This window comes from Trichomonas vaginalis, chromosome I, assembly GCF_026262505.1.
Source record: "Trichomonas vaginalis G3 chromosome I, whole genome shotgun sequence".
NCBI classification, from domain to species: domain Eukaryota; phylum Parabasalia; order Trichomonadida; family Trichomonadidae; genus Trichomonas; species Trichomonas vaginalis.
The window spans coordinates 19,907,786-19,929,548 of NC_067203.1; the positions used below are offsets into that span (position 1 = coordinate 19,907,786).

The window sequence follows — 21,763 nt, forward strand, 5'->3', positions numbered from 1 at the left end:
TATCTGCGTTCAAAAAATGTAAACCAATATTTCATTGTCGACCAAAACCATTCTGCTCTTGGTGTCATTGACGGTTGTATAAAAATGTTAAGAGACTTAAACCAACCACAAGGTGGTGAAGCAAATGAAATGTCATATGACGACAAATATAGACACTTCTCCATGGCAAAGATGAGACAAGTTTTAAATATTTACAATAGCCGTAAACAAAAAGGTTTGGGAAACCACTCCCCGAAGAAATGAAAAACAACCTGACTTAGAGAAAGACTATATATTTAATAATTTAGTCAAAAGAGACAAACAAGAAAGAATGCCGGGCTTCAAACTTCAGAAAGGTGACAAAGTAAAAATAGAAATACCTAAACGCGACCCATATGAAAATACTATTGACTATGACAACAATGGGAACCCGACAGGTACTCACATTCGTGTTCGTAAAAATAGAAGAAAGTATACAAGAGAATATTATGAAGTTTTAGGCAAACATGGCAAAATGTACAGACTGCAAGCAGAAGATAAAACTACTATTGTCAGACCTCGTTTCAAACTTGTCAAAGTTCAAGGTGGTATACTTTCAAAGACAGTTCCTAACAAATATAAGACAACTCCTGACGAATATGCTAAAGAAGTTGAAAATGACGACTAAGCATTTCTATACCATGCGTAAACTGTCATGTAAGGTGGCATGTATTCTTTACTTTGTCCCGTTGTTTGCGTATATCCTGAAACGCGATGTGTATGGATTCTCCTCCCTCAGTGTTATTCCAGTAACAATTTATAGCAAACTTAACGTCCTCTTTAACATCATATCCTTTACCTTTGTCATTCCTGACCAATCCCAAAATCTATGACTATGCAAACCTGCTTGAGATGTACTTAAATCTATGTAGTGACTGTGTGCAGGTAAATTTGCACCTGAAATCGTTTTACTTCCACCTGTTTCCTTTGAAGAGTTTGCACAATACAAAAACCTGTCGACTATTTGAGTCCAAGTTCCAAAACCCAGAACTGTTTCTGGTCTGGTAGAGTTCATTGACGTATAAATAGAGCCTATAGGATATAATGTTTGAAGTATTTCTGTCTTTAATGTTTGAAGCTCTTTTTTGTCTGCTTTCTGTCATATAAATCTTGAGCAGTGAATTTAATATTATGTTCATCCTTCATGACATAAACATCTTTACATCTAATGTTTCTCATCGTCGTTATGTCGTCATCCGATGTTAAACCTTGTGGAAAGTTAGGAGGTTTACAATATAATGCATCCCCACCAGTTTCTTCAACCGTTCCTTCAATACTTTCTATAGCAACAGTTGTAAAACTTGTATGTGTATGGTTCTTATCTGCTTTCTTCTCTAACTCATCGTTAACATAAGTTTTATCTGCTTTAAGGTCTAAACATCCTGAAACCCATCCTGTATCGGCTTTAGTTTTTAAAATCTTCGATGTCCGTTCATGGTACCAGTCAACCCTTTCTATAATTTCTTTATCTTTTTCATCCACATATTCCTTATCCGCCTTCTTCACTAACACACTAGCCATAAGTCCCTTATCTACCTTATTTTCAAGGCTAACGTTTAAGTCTGTTATTTCAGATATAGAATGTGTATGAGTCTTTTTAGAATATTCGTTTTCAGCTCTTGTCACTTCACTTGACATTTTATTGTCAACATATGTTTTGTCTGCTAGTTCAGGATGAGTATGTTCTTTTGTTGCATAAGCATTGTTAGCTCTTTCTTCTTCTTTTGCTATTGCATCGTCTACATATTCTTTGTCAGCTTTGTTGTCAACATCTGCTTTCAAAGAAGTTCATTTATAGGTTTCTCGTTTAAAGTTCCTTTTGTTGGATTTATACAGACAGTATGGTTCTTATTGTCTTGAAACAGAAACTCATCTGTCATTGGTTTAATGTCAGTTTTAAGTTTCCTTCTTTCAATGACTCAGATATCTTAGAATAGTTTGAAAAGTTTGTTGTGTTCTTATTTAGAGCTTGCATAATGAGTTGTCGGTTGTGTTGTATTTCTTCATGGAAGCAATATCTTTCGACATTTTTATTCTAGATAAAATATGCTTTCAATAGAAAAAGAAAATTCAAGAGTTGCTACAACTAAACCATTAGATGAACTTTTTACTAATGTCGGTCAAAAGTTTGAGACAGAGACCGTAAAGCATGAAGGCTATCGTTTTGACTACCCATTAAGATGGCTAAGAGACCCATCTGTCACAAAAGCTATTGGCTTTCGTAGAATGAAGTTCATTTCAGAAGCCATACATGGTTTCCCATTTACGGTCGGTTTTGAAGTTCGATACTATAACAAAGAAAAACGTATGTATGAGAAATTTGAACAGGGAAAACTTTTACAAGTTAGTTTGCTTGTAAACTTAGAAACAACTCTTCAAGCTTTTCAAGAAAAAATAAACGATATCTATATCGAATATGCAAACCAGTATAACATTGACGAAGGAGAATACCATCTCGATATTATTTATGACAGGAAAAATGCAACTGTTAAAATCAATAGAATAGAAGACCTTGGAGAAAACGTTTATATTTCTACAAAATAAACAACTTGGCATGGTATAGATTTATGAGGATGTTAAATCAGCCTGCAGCATATCCAGTACACCCAGACTTTTATGAAGTCGAAAACCCTAATGGAACATATGAAAATGTTTTCGACCAAGATGCTATTATTGTTCATGCTTCATTTTCTGGCGCCCAAAACTCTTTCTTATGCTTGGCAAATGACTTTTACGAAAAACCTACAAAGTTATACGAACCACCAAGTGGAAGTATTTCAGACTTTCAAGTATGGTTTACTACAGATGGAAGAAAAAGAATAATTCCATTATACCATGCGTTTTACTTAGAACTTAGTTTCATATACAACTACTATCGAACGGTAAAAATATAATTTTTTAATATACCGGTTGTGGTGTTGGATTTGGTTGCCAACTAGACTGTGGTGCAGGTTCAGGCTGTTGTATAACAGGAGCTTGTTCTTCTGGTTCAGGGTCTTTAGGTATAATACCAACAAACTGACCTACCCTTTTACCAATATTTTTGACACCGTTCCAAATTCCTCTTCCTACGGTTTTTATTCCATTCCATATACCTCTTCCAACATTTCGAAAGAAGTTTCCTATCTTACTGAAGAAACCCATTTTACTATATGTAAAAATCTAATGTCCGCCTAGTCTCTTACGTTTCCTGTTGAGTTCCATAGCATTCTTTAACTGGAGCTCATACATTCTGTTTCTCCTCTGGTAGAAAACATATTCTGGGTCAACTCCTGTGTTCGCGTCATCTGCATAAAGTTGTTTATATCCCACTTCAGGGTTTGTATAAAACTCTTTCCATCTCATATTTGCATACCATGGGGGCAAACCTACCGCAGCGTCATTTGACATGGCAGTTTGCATTTGTACATCTGTTGGCACTTGACCATAGTTTGCCATTGCAGTTTGTATTCTAACTTCATTTGGAATATTCTCTGGGTTTGGTTGTCCAGGTTGCTGTGCATTCGCTAAGTTCTGTGCGTCCATTTAATATTAGATAAAAATATCTCTTACGAGTACATATACTGAACATTTGCAGGCATTGGTTCATCTTCATATTCTCTGTACTTTTCTGCCACGTCAAATAAATAAATGACACAATGGAAAAAACCTAAAACAAGTAGTCCTATTTCAAACCACATTTACTTACTAATAAAATTTCTTTGTTATGACACTTTCTCCGGTTTATAGGACCTCTCTCATATTCTATCTTGTCATATCTAAACTCATAGTCATGTATGTCCTCTAACCATCTCATAACGGTTTCCAAACCACTTTTATCGGATGTAAAGTAAAAGCATGGATGGTTATGTAAAACGTCTAAAGTTTCTAAAGAGTCTCTCAAAGTCCAGTCTATTTGGTATTGAAAATCCCATGTGTTATAGAACGGCGGGTCCACTATAAAGAAAACATTTTCCTTGTCTTTATATTTTTCATACAACTCTGTCCAATGACATCTCACAAACTCTATACCCTCAATATATTTTTCTATGTTCTGTTTGAAAACATTTGTATAGTTAAGATATAAAACTTTTGACATAAGTGTTTCAATGTCATGAACTCTTATAGCACCACTATATAATAGTCTAGCAGATATACTATTCCAGTCTATATATTCTGCTTTTTTCAAAACCTCTCTCACAATATTTTTCTTATCTAATGGTATACGTTCCATCTTACCTATAGGTATCTTTTCTTTTAACTCTTTCAATATATTGTTTGTGTCTGGTATATGTTTGAGACGGTCCATATAGTTGTCGAAGTCATTGCATATAATCTTTGAGTCTGGGAATATTGTATGACATAAATGGGATATATAGAAACTTCCACCGAACAAATCTACAAATGTTAGACCATTCGGTAGTTTCTTAAGTTCTCTCAATATAATATCTTTACATCTACTCTTATTTCCAAAGAACGGTAACGGAGGTTTTGTAAAATTCATTTATATATAATAATAAAAATGTTTTTACCCGAAAAGTGACAGAAAAGTGACAAAACATGTACGATGAAGAAGTCTTGACAAAGCATATACGAAGAAATCTTGACAAAACATTTACGATGAAATCATGAAAATTCAAGAGGGTAGAAAAGAGGGTAGAAAGGAGGGTAGATCTAACCTTCTACCCTAAACATTATTTTTGGGTCATTTACACTCATTACGAAGAAATCTTGACAAAACATTTACGAAGAAATCTTGACAAAACATTTACGAAGAAATCTTGACAAAACATTTACGAAGAAATCTTGACAAAACATTTACGAAGAAATCTTGACAAATTCATGAGGTTAGAAAACATGTTAGATCTAACATTCTACCCTAAACATTATTTTTGGGTCATTTACACTCATTACGAAGAAATCTTGACAAAACATGAAAACATATATAATTTGTGAAAAGTGAAACAAAAAAAAGTCAACGGCTGGTCGGCTGGGGCTCCGGTCCTCCTCTTGGGTCTTGTGCAAAATTTTTTATGGGCTAGAAGGCACGAAGTGCCTGGAAGGCCATCCCAAGAAAAAAAAAATCATTTATAATAAACATCTTCAGGGCTAGAAGGCACGAAGTGCCTGGAGGCCCCACTACCTTTTTTTTTTTTTTTTTTTTTTTTAAATCAATAGTAATTCCAGATACTGTAACAAATATACATGAAGGAGCCTTTTTTGCTTGCTCTTCTTTGAATTCTATTGTTATTGGAACCGGATTGAAGGCCATTTCAAATTATTGCTTTAGACGAACAAACATCTCATCAATAACAATTCCATCAGGAATAACAACAATCGGCATTTATGCATTTGATGGCTGTAATAATCTTAAAGAAGTTGTTTTACCATCAAGCTTGAAAAATCTTGGCGGATCTTGTTTCCCAATGACTACAAAATTGATATTCTCTGAAGGATCAGATTTTACGATTGATGATCAGCTGATTGTTTATAACAAAGCCAAAACAAAAGTTGTCATGTGTTTGAATCAGAGTGATAGCTATATTATTCCATCTACAGTTCAAATCATCAATAATGATGTTTTTAAATTAAATAAAATTCTTAGCAAAATTGAATTTGATCCGGATAGTCAATTGACTGATATTTATGATGGTGCATTTTCTGAATGTGAGAAACTTTCTAGTATCAACATTCCTCTCTCAGTTTCTAAATTTGGCAAAAACTCATTCTATGGATGCAAGTTACTCCAATCTGTATTTTTTGGCGATAAGTTGAGTATGATTTCAGATAATTGCTTTGAAAACTGTATCTCTCTAAGAACTATTAGTTTTTCTGATAGTAATGTAAGTGCAAATATCAATCAGTATGTTCAGTGGATGCGGATCTCTCACATCTATCATACTCAAAAAAGGAATTTTGAGTCTTAATATGTTCTGTTTCAGAGGATGTATAAGTCTTAATAAGATTAACATTCCATCAACAGTCGTTTTCATCGGAACCAACGCGTTCCAGAACACGAACATCGAAACTGTCACATTTTCGTTAGATAGTCATATGCGTGTACTTAACCAGTACGTTTTCAGTGGATGCAACACACTTCGAAATATCGAAAACATTCCTAGTTGTATTGAGTCTATCGAATCTAATTGTTTCGAGTTCACTAATATTGAAACATTCACAGTGCCAGTCTCTACTGTCAGCATCGCAGACTATGCATTCCGAGGCTGCAGATCTCTCCGTGTCTTCACAATTCCATCAGGATGTGTTCTTAGTAATATCGGAAACTTCATCTTCACCGGATGCACATCTCTTAGTGTTATCGAGTGTGATAACAGCGAACACTTTGTTGTCGACAATGGTGCACTCTTCAACAAAGAACGAAGCAATCTTATCTACTTCCCTCCTGCCTCTTCGATCAAGTTCTTCTGCTTCTCACAGAACGTCAAGAGTGTTTCATCTAGTGCATTCTATGGATGCAGGCATCTTGAAGGTATCATGATCCCAGACAACTCTATCGAAACTATCGGTTCCTCAGCATTCTCAGAATGCACATCTTCAAGTACATCAACATCCCTCTGTGTGTGAAGACGATCGAACAAAACGCATTCTCAGGATGCATCAACCTTCACTGTGGTGTCAACATACAGAACAAGACTCGTTCATATATTGATAACATTATTAAATCTAGTGGTCTTAGTATCACATCCATGAAATCTTGTTCATTGATCACATGCAAGCAAATTCACTGCCAAAATCATGTTTCAAATTCATATCTATATGTTTTTATTCTAATGTAAATAAAAAAAATGGTATACCCCCTTTATATGAAATTTTTAAATGTTATATTTTCTTCTACATAGGTAATATAATTTCCGTATATATCCATGTATATTAAATTTGATTAATTTACATTATCTGAATTTTTTCTTATCAAATTTTGGCATTTGACAAAATCAGTGTCATTTGACAATATAGCATAAAATAGATTATGCATATTCTTATATATTATGAAATTTTATTTGATTTTAAATAAGTATTCAAAATTTCAAAAAAAAGATGCTTTTTGTTCTTTCCGCAATAGGATTTTCTCAAAAGTTTAAACCTATTGCACCCTTCTTACAAGGTAAGACTAGAAAGCATACTGGCTTCAGTCATAGATATCTAAAACCTTCATTTGTCCGTATCCCCAACTTTCAATTATCTGAATCTAACCCCATTATGCCACCTCTTAGAAAACTTCCATATCTTCTCAAAGATGATAAACCTATATTTAAAAATACAGAAATGGAGAAGAATTTTTTTACACCAAATATTGTCAGTATTCACAACTATCAAGATGACAATTCATACACTGTCCACTGCTGCAGGCATCATAAGCAAGGAGATGCAGAAAACGGCTATTTACCCCGTCTCCCACCCATTACAGATGCTACCAAAGATGAAAGCGTACACAAGGGTGGACAACCAAAATTTTGGACACACAATGGTCCATGGGCTGGTCTTCTTGACAAAAATACAAAAAAAGGTAAATTCATTTTGCCGCGTAATTTACCCAGAACTTTAACAACAAACAACCAATGGGATCACTTCCATCAAAGGCAATATCCCCCACCAATTATTTTGTAAAATGAAAATACAAATTTTAAAAACAAAAAAAAACTGATTTAAGTTTTTTAAAAAACTGCAATTCAGAGAAAGAGAAAAAGAAATCTCTTTTATTCAATAGGATGCAACTAATTTTTATATTTGAAATTATTCATAAGAAAGATGTATTAAAAAGCTTATGTTCATATTATACTTGTTTTGAAATGATATTTAGTATGAGTTCTTTATTAAAAAAGTCAAATACTTTTTTTCCTCTTCATTTCAATAACCAAAATTTCTCTGTATCCAAAGTTAAGCTTTTCGTTGTTGATTTGCTTAGTTGTGATTCGCCAGATGTACAATCATAATGATCTAAATAACTTAGCATTACATTATGATGTTATTTATCCTGTTTTCGCCCAATCTTACTGTTATTACCTAGTAAACGTACCTTTTCTCAGTCGAGAATTTTGTGACGTTACACTTTCCGATAACTTTGAAAATTTCGCACTTGTCACTTTTTTGATATTGTATGGAAGAAATATGTGGTGGAGAGTATCAAATAATCAAGAAGATTGGTCAAGGAAGTTTTGGAAAGATTTACATTATCAAACAAGTCAAAACTGGTCTTTTATTTGCAGCAAAACTTGAAAATTCAGATGCTCCGATACCTCAACTCTTATTTGAGTCCCGTTTATATCAAATTATGTCAGGGTCAACAAATGTTCCTCGATTGCATGCTCACAGTTTCGATTCTCGCTACAATACCATTGTTATTGACTTACTTGGAAAATCATTAGAAGAGCATCTAAATAAAGTCAATCGACGCATGTCGCTTAAGACAGTTCTCATGCTTGTCGATCAAATGATAACAGCTGTTGAGTTCTTTCACTCGAAAAATTACATTCATCGTGATATTAAACCAGATAACTTTGTAATGGGTGTTAACCAAAACTCTAACAAACTATACATCATTGACTACGGTCTAGCCAAGAAATATCGAGATGTAAATACTCATGAACATATTCCTTACATCGAAGGGAAATCTTTAACAGGAACAGCCCGATACGCTTCCATTAACGCTCTACTAGGCTGTGAGCAGTCCAGACGTGATGATATGGAAGCAATTGGCTACGTAATTGTTTATCTCTTGAAAGGCCATTTGCCGTGGATGGGAATCGACGGAGCCACTAACCAAGAGAGATACAGACGAATAGCAGAATGTAAGCGCGATACTCCACTCGAAAAACTTTGCGAAGGACTTCCATCCGAAATTATCACTTACATACGAAAAGTTCGCAGTTTACGATTTACAGAACGTCCCATTACGCAAGCTACAGACGTTTGTTCAGGGGATTATTCCGTGCCATGCAATTTACGTTTGATTATATTTATGATTGGAGTCCACGCAAAGACAACGATGTTCCTCCTGTTAGATACACTCGCCGCAAAGGCCAGATGCCAGTGAACGAGCGCAGACCTTCAATCGAAGCAGTTTTCAGCGGGGAAAGGCGAAGAAGATCCGAAGAAAACATGAGAACAATTGATTTCGAAAATGAAGAGATTCCTGAACCGAAAAAGCCAGTAGAAGTGAAACAGATCGAGTTAAGTTCATCATCATCACAAGATAAACCGAAAACGAAGCCGAATTACATGAGAGAAATCGATGCAATATTAAACAGAGTCAAGCCAATCCAAACACCAAAAATTGTTTCTCATTTACCTCCTCCGCCAATTGAAGAGCTGCCGAAGAAGCTCAGGAAAGAAGAGGAGAAGACACATCATCATAGGAAACTCTCTGGACACAGAACTCATCACCACGAATCAAAGAGAGTCGTGAAGAAAGAAAAAACTAAAGTTGAAGAGGAAGAAGAGATAATTCCAAAGAGATTCACAAAGAGAAAGGAACTGGAAATGCCTTCTGATGATGAACCACTGACAAGTGTTGATGAATTCTTAATTAGACGCGGTTTAATGAAACCACGAAAACCTAAGATATAATATTAGTTTTTTTATTGTTTGTATTTATTTTTTATTTGATAAAATATTGACGTTTATTGATAATTATCTTAGTCTGAAACCTTGACTTCGTTTGATCAATGTTATTTCATGGAAATCTCAAATTTCTTGGAATGAAGTCTTATATTAGGGAACCAAAAGTTTCTAAGTTTGGTAAAACAATGATTTGCTGATATTGGATAAATATAAATTAAAGTTTGAATCATATAACATGATAAGAAATTTTAACAAATAAGATTTATTGCTGAACTATAGGGAATAAAATTTGACATATTAGGCCATTGCTTGTTCAAATAATATTATAGGCTATTTCTTCAAAATTAACTAAGGTCCTTTTTTCATTTAAGGTACCCTATTCAAAAAATGAAAGGGGGTCACTCACAAAATTGAAGGGGTACCATTCAAATTCTATCGAAATAGTACCTTAATTAAAAAAGCTCTCAACCGGTACCATTCAAATTCCCTCAAAAATATTGAAAAGATTTTAGGTATGCTGCTAATATAGTTAGTAGCATCATACAGAATGCATAGACAAATTTTTACTAATTATTTTTTCTTAGCAATTCAAATTCGAGATCGCTTAACTATGCTTAGAATCATAAGCATAATAATTTTGCAAAAGGTATGGGAATAATTTGAAAATTAATTTCAAAATTATTAATACTAGTGCAAGCTAGTGTAAGCATGTAAATGCATATTTGTGCACTGATTCGATACTCTTTTTTGGAAATTGTACTTTATCTTAAATTTCGAATGCAAATTTTTTGAATATGTGTATTGAAACTGTAACCTTTTGTCTAAGTTGCATTCTAATATAGCTCGAATTCTAAAAATGGGACTTTACTCCTCTTTCTTTGAGAAATTTTAGACAATAGCCAAATTGCTAATTTTGTTGGAGTAATACCTGCATTGGGAGGTATAATATATTGTTCAGGGTTGAAACAAGGAGGTAGTTAGTGATAAAGCATAGTTACCACATGAAATGCAGTAAAATTTTGAGTCTAAACGTCTTTTAAACCATCAAGTATAAATTATAGAAAAGATACTTTATATATAGTTAAAATAAAAATGATTAGAAAATAGCGTTTTTGATCAAAATTTCAAATTTTTATTTCCGAATATCTCTATTTGTGTCTAATTAGAGACATTTCTATAATTTTAGTGCGCAGCATATGCAATTCCTCTTTGGTTATTGCATTAATTTCTCAAAAAGAAAAAAGTCTTCAATAATTTTTTCAACAATACAGTACTAAAGCTAAGAACTTCTAAACACATGAAAAGTTATATCATTCTCGTTAATATGTAGATTATCAATGAAAAGAATATTGTGAAATTTGAATATTTTTTAAAATAGAATGTAGAAATACTTATCAATGCTTAAAATAGAGATATGTGAGAGCTAGATCCGTATTTATTTACGTTTTTGTGCATATTTTGAATATCAAATTAAATTAATTTTGAAGATTTTAGCATCTAAAAGTATTTAATGCCCCTATACAAGCAAGGTAATTCTTACATGTCTTAGTAAGTCCAAACTTAATGTTTTATGATATGGGCCTGACCTCTCCATATGGTGACGATAGAAATTGAATAGGGTAGCTAAATAAAAAAAAAGGAGTTTATTTAGTGTGTTAAGACATTGTGAGATAAATTCAATGTAAAGGGGCTTCGTCCAATGGGAGGACACGGGTAAAATCCTACATACTGGATTTGATAATTCTGAAATCTTGGTTCAATTCCAAGGGCTCCTATTTTTTCCCAAATTTTCTCTATGCGACGCAAAGTTTTTGCATCCTTTTTGAAATACATGCCTTTCAGACAGAGAGTGACATCATTTGCTCATGATAATGTAATTATTTTGAATGTTTTGTGGAGCAATTGGCGGCTATATTCTGGAAAAAGCTAATTATTCATAGTCATTTAATAGCAAATTCAATGTTATATTCATATTTCACTTCAAATCAGTTTCGAGAAATAGCTCAAAAAGTGACAACAAAATTTGTACGTTGATTTCAAGACGATAAATTATTCATGTTTCGCGCACTACCTGAAGTAAACAGAATTCGTTCTAAAGCAGCACGCGACAGAGCATATGAGCAGCACTTGGCAGCACTCCGTAACATGAAGCCATTAGTTAACACAAGAAAACCTCAAACTCCACAATCAATCGGTCGCAATTGCAAACGATACGAGAACGAAAAACAGAGATGCTCAACAGTTTTGAAAGATAACCAACGCTTAGAAGGAAAAATGCATGATATTCAAAAGCAAGAGCATTTCCCACGTGTATTACCTCAACGTCCATACACCCTTCAAGGTCAATATCAGAAGGATGAGATGGCTCGTATCGATTACGAGAACAAGAAGCTTCTCAAAGCAATTGAAACAAGAAAACCGACATTAAATCGTACTGAATGGACACGTCACCGCTTAGATCATACATACCAAATCACTAAAATGTCTGAATTTAAGAAGAGTGTCCCTATGAGTGACATTGTTCGCGAAGAATACCGTTCTAGCATGAGCAGACCACATACAACAATGTCTAAGTGGGGATCCCAGACATCTCCATCCAAATCGGAGAAATCCCAGACAGAACAGTCCGATGATTTCGCTGAAGAAGAAAATAACGAACAAAAGGATCTTTCTCTCAGAAAGGAAGTCAACGAAGCAGTCGAAGACGGCAAGAAGGAGAAAGAGGAACAAGAGAAGAGAGATGAGGAAGTCGAAAAGGAGATGGAAGAAAATAACGAATTCTCATTAACAGGACAGGTCAACGAAGCCGTTCAGAGAGGCCAAGAGGAGAAGAAGGAGCAAGAAGAGAAGGACGAGAAGGTCGAAAAAGAGCCAAAGAAGAGAAAGATGAACAGGAAAGAAAGGAAAAGGAAGAGAAGGAGAAGGAAGAACAAGTCGAAAAAGAAATGTAACAAAATAAGGAATTTTCATTGACCGGACAAGTCAACGAATCCCTCGACAGAGCAAAGGAAGAGAAGGCAGAACAAGAGAGAAAGGAGAAAGAAGAGGCAGAACGCAAGCGCAAAGAAGAAGAGGAGAGAAAACAAAAAGAGGAAGAAGAAAGAAAGAGAAAAGAAGAGGAAGAAAGGAAACGTAAAGAGGAAGAAGAAAGGAAACAAAAGGAAGAAGAAGAGAGAAAGAGAAAAGAAGCTGAAGAAGCTGAGAGAAAGCGTAAGGAAGAAGAGGAAAGAAAGCGCAAGGAAGAAGAAGAAAGAAAGAGAAAAGAAGAGGAAGAAAGGAAGCAAAAAGAGGAAGAAGAAAGAAAGAGAAAAGAGGCCGAAGAAGCGGAAAGAAAGAGGAAGGAACAGGAGGAGGAGAGATTGAAGAAGGAACAGGAAGAAAAGGAAAAGGCTGAAGCAGAAAAGAAGAAAGGATTGGGACTTTCTTTGAAAGGTGAAGTTCAGGAATCTCTTGATCGCGCTAAGGAAGAAAAGGCCGAAGAAGAGAAGAAGCAGCAACAAGAGAAAGAAGAACAGGAAAGAAAGGCTGCAGAAGAAAAGGCAAAAGAAGAAAAAGTTGAACAGGAAATGAAGAAGAACAACGAATTTTCACTTTTCGGACAGGTAAACGAAGCAATTCAGAGAGGAGAAGAAGAGAAGAAGGAAGAAGCAGCTCCGGCTAAGCCAGAATTAGGTTTGAAGGCTAGTCTATTCTGATTTGAATAAATTAAATGTTTTATTTTTATATTATAAACTGATTTCACAATAAATAAATCAAGGGCATTTTAGAGCTTCTAATCTCCCTATGTATTTTATCAAGCAAGCTTTCATTGGATCAATACAACAGAATATAGCAAACTATACTTTCTAATAGGATGTTTACTCAAATGACTCCTCGTTGGATTGATTATTTTTTACAATTTCAGTCAATATCGTTATAAACTATTCACAGTAATAGGTTAGCTTCGAAAATGATTAAAGTCATGAATTACGTTTACAGAAGTATACATTAAAAATCAAATTTCGATTCGATAGTATCCAGCTTAAATTTTTGTTAGACAATCAGATACATAAATAGCATTCAAATAAAAAATGCATAGTTGAAATATGCAATAAATCGGCTAATACAATTTTTGTTTAGCGATTTTATTGCTTAATTTAAATGCTTTTATGCACTTTTGCAAAAGTTATTTGACTTTGCTTACCAAATAATATTTGTCTGCCAAACAATTACTTGGATGTCATGAGGTTCATTTCTATATTGAAATTCGAAATCCTATAACATTCTTATTATTTGATATCATAATCAATAACCATTACGAAACATTTACGAATACACTTAGATACGTTTATTTTATTTATTTGTTGTTGTTGAAATAAAATTATTATTAATTTACCTGAAATTTGTATAGTATATATCATTCCCATCATAATGGATGAGATTTGATCGGCTTTAAGTTGAAGAATGGGAAAATTTAATATTAGAATCAAATAATATTTGTTTTTTGTACTTAAAAAGGATTGGACTTCAAAGTTTAGATAATAATACAACAAGTTGGTTTTCCAAAAAATATTCAAAATCTATTTTTTCATGTGAAAAATTAATTATTTGGTTTTCATTTTTCTTTTTTCGAATTTTTTTTGGAATTTTCAACTGTGACTTAGAACAGAATGAGTATCCTAATTTGATTTCACATCCTATGGTATGATGAATTATATGATTATTTTAAACTAATATTTTTGATCACATAGATCAATCCCAATAATATGCAATATTAAAACAAAAGTATTATATTGTTCACAATCATGATCTAGATCAGTAAAATACACCGATTAAAAGAGTATAAACAAGGTTTTTAGTCTATTTATTATACATATTAGAAGCTTCAATGCGCATTGCTTAAATTGTAGTTGACGTATGAGATCCTTGAACTGGTTAATACTAGGTACATGATAAAGTAAGCTTCAAATTTATACAAATAATGTAAATTGAATTAATTTTTCGACTTTGTATTGATAAACGATCAGTTTTATGATATAAAACTGATATGATACTTGTGTTGGATTGCGATATGGTGACATTTAAGAGATTTCTGTCGATAATTTTGGATGATTGTGATAGCCGATGTTTTCCAAACTCAGTATTTTACATATGCATATGTGTAGTCTGTTGCTGGAGTTTTAGGCAAAAATTTTGGTTGGAAGCAAATGTCCAAACCTTTGTTTTCACTAAAGTGAAATCATTGTCAAATTTTTTTTATTTTTAGTGAGGGGAAAGAGAAGCACATCATGCTTTTTCATTTACAAAAAACTTGGTTTAAGCAATTGGGCATGAAACGCTATTGTACATTTCTTGACGCTTAGACCAATTCTATTATGAATTACTCGAAATCATGGAAACCGTTATAAAATTGTATTTAAATTCTCGACAGCCCATTTAACATACTCATACTAGAAACTGCAGTTACTTTAACTATTCGCTCTAAAACCATCAAGCGTTCATCCAAATAAAACAGTATTTCTCAAAGCCCATACATTGTTGTTTCTTACGAATAAGTACTTGTTTCCCATATCAAATGGAACTCCTTTTCAACTATTTATTTCTGTTATATTTGCTCACATTAGCAAATGATAACTTTAATTTTTCGAGTTTTCTCAAAAGACGCGATCAATCAATACAGAAAAGAAAACTCATTAGAATGCTCATTGAAAGAGAGCTCGAGTAAAAAAATAGGTAGTGTTCATAGAAGATGAAAAAAAAGAAAAAAGCCAGTGGCGGGACTCGAACCCGCAACCCCAAGATTAAGAGTCTTATGCTCTATCCGGTTGAGCTACACAGGCTGTTCGAATTACCAAAAATTTTCAAATATAAAACAAAATTATATCTTTTTGTGATATATACAAAGTAATCTTTTGTTTTTCATCAAATTCTAATAATCTTTTAATTAGTTGCAGAAAATCTATAGTATCAACATTGTATTATTAATTATTTATACCATGATTATAAAAAAAATTGATTGAAATTAGGCTCCATATTTCCATGATGATCCTGTATAATAAGTAAATTCACGGAAATATTGACATATTGGTTCGCACACCATGCAATAATTTTCTTCTATATCATCTTCATCGAAGTTCTGAACTTTATCTACTCTTGTTAAGAACTTTGAAGCTGTAATATATAGCATAGGATGCTCTACAGAGAGATCTTCAACAACCTTTGGACCAACAACTTTCCAAGAAGGACTTGCAACAGGTGGAATTGGAAAAGTTGGAACTTTAGCACCATCTTTATAGCCAATAAGTGTTGATATTGCTACATTATCACCATCAACTTTGGGTAAAAGAAGGCCTACAAGTTCATTAAGAGCTTCAATTGATGAGATTTCTGCAATTATAATTGAACTTTCTGGAATTTTGGCGCAAATAAGCTCGTATATCTTGTTTGTATCTAATCCTTTAATATCTTCGATTTTTCCATACTGGTTGAATTCAGTATGTGTTTTCAATACAGTTAATTTAATTTTGCCTAAGTCTTCTAGTACTTCATTCACTGGACGAACAAGTAATCCAGACATTTGGTAAATGACATCCTTAGAATTCTTAAATGTAGAAACAAAACCTGATGAAGAGCGTCTTGCAAGGGCATCAAGATGTGCATATGTTCCTTTAGTTATTCTTGGGTTACCAAGTGAATTTTCAACAACAAGTATCACAGCTTTCTCTATAACTCCAGCTTGAATCATTTTTTTGAATAAAAAAATCGATAAAAAATCAACTTTGTCAGTTTTTACGGGCTCAATCATTTTTCATATTTTTTGGGGAGTTTGTAAGAGATATTATGCATGCCAAACTTCATAGGGCTGAAATATGTCCGATGAGGCATTTGTAGATGAATAGTGAAATGAAAGACACAATGAATGTGCCTGAATTTTGATTATCGATAGGAAATTGAATTGAAAATAATCGGAAAATTTTGGCAAAAATCATCTTTTCATTGGATGGCTGATATTATCATTCCCGTTGGTCAAAAACTCTTATCAAATGTATCTATTGTTAAACTTAAAAAGAATGGCAAGCAATTCGAAATTGCTGTTACTCCAAATAAAGTCACAAGTTGGAGAAATGGATTAGAAAAAGATATCGATGAAGTCGTTCAATCACACTCAATTTTCTCTAATGTAGATCGTGGTATGCTTGCAAAACAATCAGAAGTTCTCGAAACTCTTGAAGTTGATGACATGGAAAAGGCATTACATATAATCCTTGATCAAGGCAAACTTACACTTGCAGAAAAAGAAAGAAAACTTGTTATTGAAAACCTTACAAAAGATATTGCTTCAATTGTTGCTTCTCAATGTGTTAATGTCAATACTCAACGTCCATTAACGCCATCTACTGTTGAAAGGGCAATGAAGGAAATAGGATTTTCCGTTAAACCTGCTAAACCAGCAAAAGCTCAAGCTCTTAAAGTTATTCGCGATTTGAAGGCTGCTCATTACCCAATTGCACGTGCTAAGATCAGATTGGTATTTTACATTACTCCGGATCATGCTGAGAAGATGATTTCAATGCTTCCTTATGTAGAAAAAGTAGATAAATCTGATCCAAACCAAACAGCTGTTATTGCGCAAGTTGAGCCTGGTTCTCTCAGACAAGTCGCTGGAGAACTCGCAAAAGAGTTTGGAACTGAAATTAAAATAGATATTTTAGAATTATACGTAACTCCAACAATGGAAACAGCTGACAACAGACAACAAGATAATAGTACTACACAACAAGATGATGACTCTGAAGAAGATGAAAATACCAAATAAATTTACAAAAAAATCAACAGAATTCCATTTTACAGAGGAATTCACTACTTACACATGTTCTTATTTTGTTTAATTATCAAAATTTTATATTTGTTGAATCAAATTTTTCGAAATTTGATTTTTTTTGTGTCTCGAATAAAAGAATTTAATAAAATAGTACTTTATTCTCTATATATATAAACAATAAATCTAATATAAAAATAAAATTTGAATTAAAATCTCTTTCTATCTTCCTCAAACTTCTCGGCCATTCTAATCAAATTAACGTACTTGTTTTGGTTTCTCGGGAGTTGTTTAATGAATACAAAAAGCGGTTTAATGTAATCAGAAGCGAAATTGATGCATTTCTTTCTTCTTATCTCACGCTTATCTTCAGTAGTCATATCTACAAGCAGTTTTAGCTCTGCCGAGTAAAGTGTCAAATTTTGAATTTTTGATTTGTAAGTTTTCTTAATGAAATTGAAGATATCGTCGTATATGTCGGATAGTGTTGATATATCTGCGTCTTGAAATGCGTCAACCAACTCATTATAAGAATGAAAAACGTATCTGTAGAGATATGAAACTTCGTTACGTGCTTCTCTATTAGAAATGTCTGGATTTTCAAAACAGATCCATCTTAAGATTTCAAAATACTTGGAAATGTGGGGATTATTAAAATCATTAAGTTGTTGGTTCTTAATAATGATTGCAATACCATACATCATATCAGCAAAGAATTGTTTGGTGAATACTTCATTTCCTGTCTCTAAAAGATCAATCATATACGAAACTGCATCAATATATTCGTCATTTTTACCAGTTTTTGAGGAAAGCTGGGCCAATGCATATCCAGCTTTACCTTGTGCTGCTGGACTTCGTTTATTATGACTTCTTTCATTGAATTAAAAATGTTTTCTGCGTAATCTTGGGAAATATGGGGTAATGTCCTTATAATATTGCATAATAAGTCAAGTAATTCTTCCTGGTAGAACGAATTTCGGTTAATAAGTTCAATCCAAGGGTTAATAAAATCAACAAAGAGAAGATCAAGCTGATTTGTAATATTTGGATCTATTCTTAAGGTCTCCATGAGATTGTAATACTTGGAAAGAGCTTCACTAACGATTGACATCTTATCCTGAAGAACTACGATTTCATATTTGTTTTCATCACTAGAAACTGCGTTTTTAATGGACTGGTTGATATCAGGAACAATCATCTGTATGTATTCAAGTATATTTGGAAAGTGTTCTTTTGTTGAAAATGAGATAACTTCTTGAATTAACATAAAAGGCGAATGAATAAGGTCAGAGTTGGCCATCCTCGGTGTTTTAATCATTTCGTATGCTATTTCTATGAAAATCTTAAAGTATTGGGGATTTTCTGCTTCAATTGGAATCAAAACTCTCAAAGTCTTGCATAAAATGTCCTGTATATAATCGAAAGGGTTTGATCTGACCAAATTGGTAAAGTTTTCCCATAAAAGTTGGCAGAATTCGTCATTTTTTCGTATTTCTCTTGGATATGCCAAGAAAAACTTGGAGAAAACCTCCAAAAGTCGGATGATTACATGAGCATCACGACATTGGAAGCATTGGAACAGCTGTTCTTGAATTGCTGCAATAAAATTCAAAATTAAATCTGTATATTTGTTGTCATCCTCAACAAAACACGATTCTAGCATACATATCCCAATATATTTGACCAAATTGTCATCAGAACTGATGTTTTGAAAAATTACGTCAGATAATTGCTCAAAAATCTGATTTCCGTTCTCAATGAACAAACAGTTCATTAGTTTGATCAAATAAGTCTCAAATGCTGAGAAATCGTTTTGAATCAAGTTTGAATTTAAATTAATTTCTCCATAGAGGTCAGAAGCTGAATTAAAGATCTGTTCTGCAAAGAATGAGAACAATCTGTGGTTGTACGTTGCTCCCATCTCCATTTTATGGATGTGGATGAAGAAATCAATTGAAACTGATTTTAATTCAGGAGAAGTACAATTAAAACCTTGGCAAACGTTTTGAAATATCAACTGTATAAACTCTGTAACATTCTCATTGCATTCGTAAAGATTTACAACGATATTCAATAAAATTCTATGAGATTTCCTATAAATTTGAAATTCCATGTAAGGAAATGCTCCAAGTAAAGATTCAACGATTCTAGAACACAAATCAAGCCGAAAACAAAGAGTTTGGAAGTGGCTTGTAAAAAGATCGAGAAAATCGTAATAAATTTCGCAACTTTGAGGTTCTGTAGCCTTAGAACTTATCACAGCAAGTGTTTTGTCGAATACTTGGAATAAAGGCTGTAGATTTTTCGATGATTCAACAACTTTTATAAAATTATCATTAATTAGATCGTTAAAAGCGTAAACAACAGCGGAGATTTCGTCAATTTCGGAAGAATTTTCTATTTTGTTCCCTAAATATTCAAGGCATGATGGCCATGATCCGTTTTGTACTCCAAAAATAGCTGTAATGACCTTTGATGATTCATTTCTGATAATAACACTTTCAGAAAAAAGTGAGTTTATGACTGATGATTGAATAGCTTCTTTAATTGGTTGAAAATTTGATGATCTCCAAAAACCATTTGGACTTAAAGAATGAATTGCTTGGTAAAGAAGTGATAATGTAGCAACTTTGATAATTTCATCTAGTGTTGGGTCTGATATAGCTTGAACAAATAAATTAAAAACTTCAAACTGATTTTCAACAGATTTAGTGAAATAAAACTTAATTTTCGATGAAGCATCCTCTCCATTTTCAGTCACACCACTGCATGATTCCTGTATTATCCCTATAAATTCGGAATATTCCATAATTGTTTTTTTTCCCCAGAAATTTATTCCTAAATATTGGTGCTGCACGCCCGTATATCATGATATATTTTTCCTTATTTTCATCATTTATTTTATCAGTATGAGATCAGAATTTAAAATATTCATGCTTTGTGAAACAATTTGCAGGATGATTTAAAAATTTTAATTATTTTTAAAGTCTTTGGACTTAAACACCATTTGTTTCATACTCTTTCACTAATCAAAACTCTTTATTAAGCTATGTCATTCCGATGCACATTTTTTTTTTGAAATTTACATCTACAATAAAGAATTATAAAGAATAAGATCATTAAATATAATAAGAAAGGATTCATATATTATGCACCCATTCCATAATTTGTTTTTATGTAGGAATAATGCTATTTCTCAAAGAAATTTGTAAAAATTAAAAATATAAATAAAAAATATATAACATTTTTATTTCAAACACAATGATAAAACAAAAATACATAATTTAAGAACGTCGGGGAACTAAAAGAACCGGAAGAGTTGAATTATTCGCATCTTGTGACTGACTTCCAGTTCGTTTCCTATTTTGAGGTGACCCAACGCTTCCATAATTAGTGCACTTCAAAGGTGGAGACGAAACAGTGTCGTTCTTTTCCAAATAATCTATAATAATGTTTTCAACGAAAGCTTGCATTTCTGTTTTAGTAACGCATTGTCCAAACTTTTCTGATGCAGAATTGACTTCATCCTTCAAAGTTGTGACAATTGTCCTCATTTTTTCGAACATTCGCTCAACTAAGCCAACTTCTTGTGTCCATGAGTTCTTTGTAATGGCTGTCCTACTAAGCTCATCGATTTTGGACTGTGCGGTCTCCAGTTTCTTTGTTAATTCTTCAATATTATCAGAGTTGGATTTTGTGTCTCCATTTGCTTTGCTACCTGTAGTTCTCGATGTTTCTCCGTTTGGACCTGCTGCTGCAAACTCTTCTTCAGGTATAAGCCTTGTTTGGACTGTATTATTTAATTCTTCAAATTTTTTGTTCATTTCGTCTTTGAATTTGTCGATAATTGATGTATCAAACTTTGGATGGGCTACAACAGTAAGATCACTTTCAACTTTCAATAATCTTTTCTTCACTGTATCAAAGTCTTGTTTTGTAATTGACCCTGATGCAGTCTTCAACTTTTGCTCGAGCTGATCTATCCTGCTTTGAAGAACAACAACATCTGACTCTCCATCGCCCATTTTCTCAATAATTCTTGTGTCAACAGACATAAGAACTTGGTCAATGGATTGGTCGATGTGTTCGCGAATTTCTTCGTTCTTATGATCAACGTCTTTGAGTACTTTTTGAATATTTGCTTCGAAATTGGGGAAAGATCTAAACAAAACGTCACGGTCATTTCTCCATTGATTTGAAAAGCTGTTAAAATCTTTCGAATCTAATTTTTCTTCCATATCTTTGTTGATTTGGTTGATTTGTCTTTGTTGATCAACGAGCATTGCTGTTATTTCATGTAATAATGTACCTAATGAGTCAGAAACAATGTTTAAGTTAATTAGATTTCCTTGTTCAACGAGCGATTTCAAGCGCTCCGCTGACATTTCG

The 21,763-nt window shown here is 33.2% G+C and overlaps 10 protein-coding genes, 1 non-coding gene and 4 pseudogenes across 15 annotated transcripts, besides 1 other annotated feature; 8 read left to right on the forward strand and 7 right to left on the reverse strand.

The window, feature by feature from the left end:
* Positions 1-5,165: part of a mobile genetic element that runs on past the window's edge.
* On the forward strand, positions 311-646 carry TVAGG3_1016400 (uncharacterized protein; the record flags this gene model as incomplete). Its single annotated transcript, XM_051254686.1, has 1 exon — positions 311-646. One exon carries the CDS (start codon positions 311-313, stop codon positions 644-646), a length of 336 nt encoding a protein of 111 aa, XP_051080260.1.
* On the reverse strand, positions 776-1,656 carry TVAGG3_1016410 (annotated as a pseudogene). The gene has a single exon. A coding segment is annotated over exon 1 (881 nt).
* Positions 2,065-2,912, forward strand: TVAGG3_1016420 (annotated as a pseudogene). Its single transcript has one exon. A coding segment is annotated over exon 1 (848 nt).
* On the reverse strand, positions 2,917-3,162 carry TVAGG3_1016430 (serine threonine-protein phosphatase family; the record flags this gene model as incomplete). Its single annotated transcript, XM_051254687.1, has 1 exon — positions 2,917-3,162. One exon carries the CDS (start codon positions 3,160-3,162, stop codon positions 2,917-2,919), a length of 246 nt encoding a protein of 81 aa, XP_051080261.1.
* On the reverse strand, positions 3,181-3,543 carry TVAGG3_1016440 (uncharacterized protein; the record flags this gene model as incomplete). Its single annotated transcript, XM_051254688.1, has 1 exon — positions 3,181-3,543. The coding sequence occupies one exon, from the start codon at positions 3,541-3,543 to the stop codon at positions 3,181-3,183; it is 363 nt and encodes a 120-aa protein (XP_051080262.1).
* Positions 5,166-7,053: 1,888 nt separating the features above from the next.
* On the forward strand, positions 7,054-7,741 carry TVAGG3_1016450 (uncharacterized protein; the record flags this gene model as incomplete). The annotated part of the gene is made up of 1 exon (XM_001300466.2): positions 7,054-7,623. The coding sequence occupies one exon, from the start codon at positions 7,054-7,056 to the stop codon at positions 7,621-7,623; it is 570 nt and encodes a 189-aa protein (XP_001300467.2).
* A 372-nt stretch (positions 7,742-8,113) lies between these two features.
* TVAGG3_1016460 lies at positions 8,114-9,582 on the forward strand (annotated as a pseudogene). The gene has a single exon. A coding segment is annotated over exon 1 (1,469 nt).
* Positions 9,583-11,313: 1,731 nt separating this feature from the next.
* Positions 11,314-11,351, forward strand: TVAGG3_1016470 (annotated as a pseudogene). The gene has a single exon. The product of its transcript is annotated as a tRNA-Leu (tRNA).
* Positions 11,352-11,850: 499 nt separating this feature from the next.
* TVAGG3_1016480 (MIP11318P family) lies at positions 11,851-12,549 on the forward strand (the record flags this gene model as incomplete). The annotated part of the gene is made up of 1 exon (XM_001298457.1): positions 11,851-12,549. One exon carries the CDS (start codon positions 11,851-11,853, stop codon positions 12,547-12,549), a length of 699 nt encoding a protein of 232 aa, XP_001298458.1.
* Positions 12,550-12,965: 416 nt separating this feature from the next.
* Positions 12,966-13,271, forward strand: TVAGG3_1016490 (uncharacterized protein; the record flags this gene model as incomplete). Its single annotated transcript, XM_051254689.1, has 1 exon — positions 12,966-13,271. A coding segment is annotated over one exon (306 nt), but the record flags the coding sequence as incomplete, so codon positions are not given.
* Positions 13,272-15,321: 2,050 nt separating this feature from the next.
* TVAGG3_1016500 lies at positions 15,322-15,395 on the reverse strand. Its single transcript has one exon. It is a non-coding gene; the product is annotated as a tRNA-Lys (tRNA).
* A 182-nt stretch (positions 15,396-15,577) lies between these two features.
* Positions 15,578-16,300, reverse strand: TVAGG3_1016510 (uncharacterized protein; the record flags this gene model as incomplete). The annotated part of the gene is made up of 1 exon (XM_001298235.1): positions 15,578-16,300. One exon carries the CDS (start codon positions 16,298-16,300, stop codon positions 15,578-15,580), a length of 723 nt encoding a protein of 240 aa, XP_001298236.1.
* Positions 16,301-16,543: 243 nt separating this feature from the next.
* TVAGG3_1016520 (mature ribosome assembly) lies at positions 16,544-17,513 on the forward strand (the record flags this gene model as incomplete). The annotated part of the gene is made up of 1 exon (XM_001298236.1): positions 16,556-17,371. One exon carries the CDS (start codon positions 16,556-16,558, stop codon positions 17,369-17,371), a length of 816 nt encoding a protein of 271 aa, XP_001298237.1.
* Positions 17,514-19,630: 2,117 nt separating this feature from the next.
* Positions 19,631-20,183, reverse strand: TVAGG3_1016530 (armadillo (ARM) repeat-containing protein family; the record flags this gene model as incomplete). The annotated part of the gene is made up of 1 exon (XM_051254690.1): positions 19,631-20,183. A coding segment is annotated over one exon (553 nt), but the record flags the coding sequence as incomplete, so codon positions are not given.
* A 430-nt stretch (positions 20,184-20,613) lies between these two features.
* TVAGG3_1016540 (uncharacterized protein) lies at positions 20,614-21,763 on the reverse strand (the record flags this gene model as incomplete). Its single annotated transcript, XM_001298458.2, has 1 exon — positions 20,659-21,759. The coding sequence occupies one exon, from the start codon at positions 21,757-21,759 to the stop codon at positions 20,659-20,661; it is 1,101 nt and encodes a 366-aa protein (XP_001298459.2).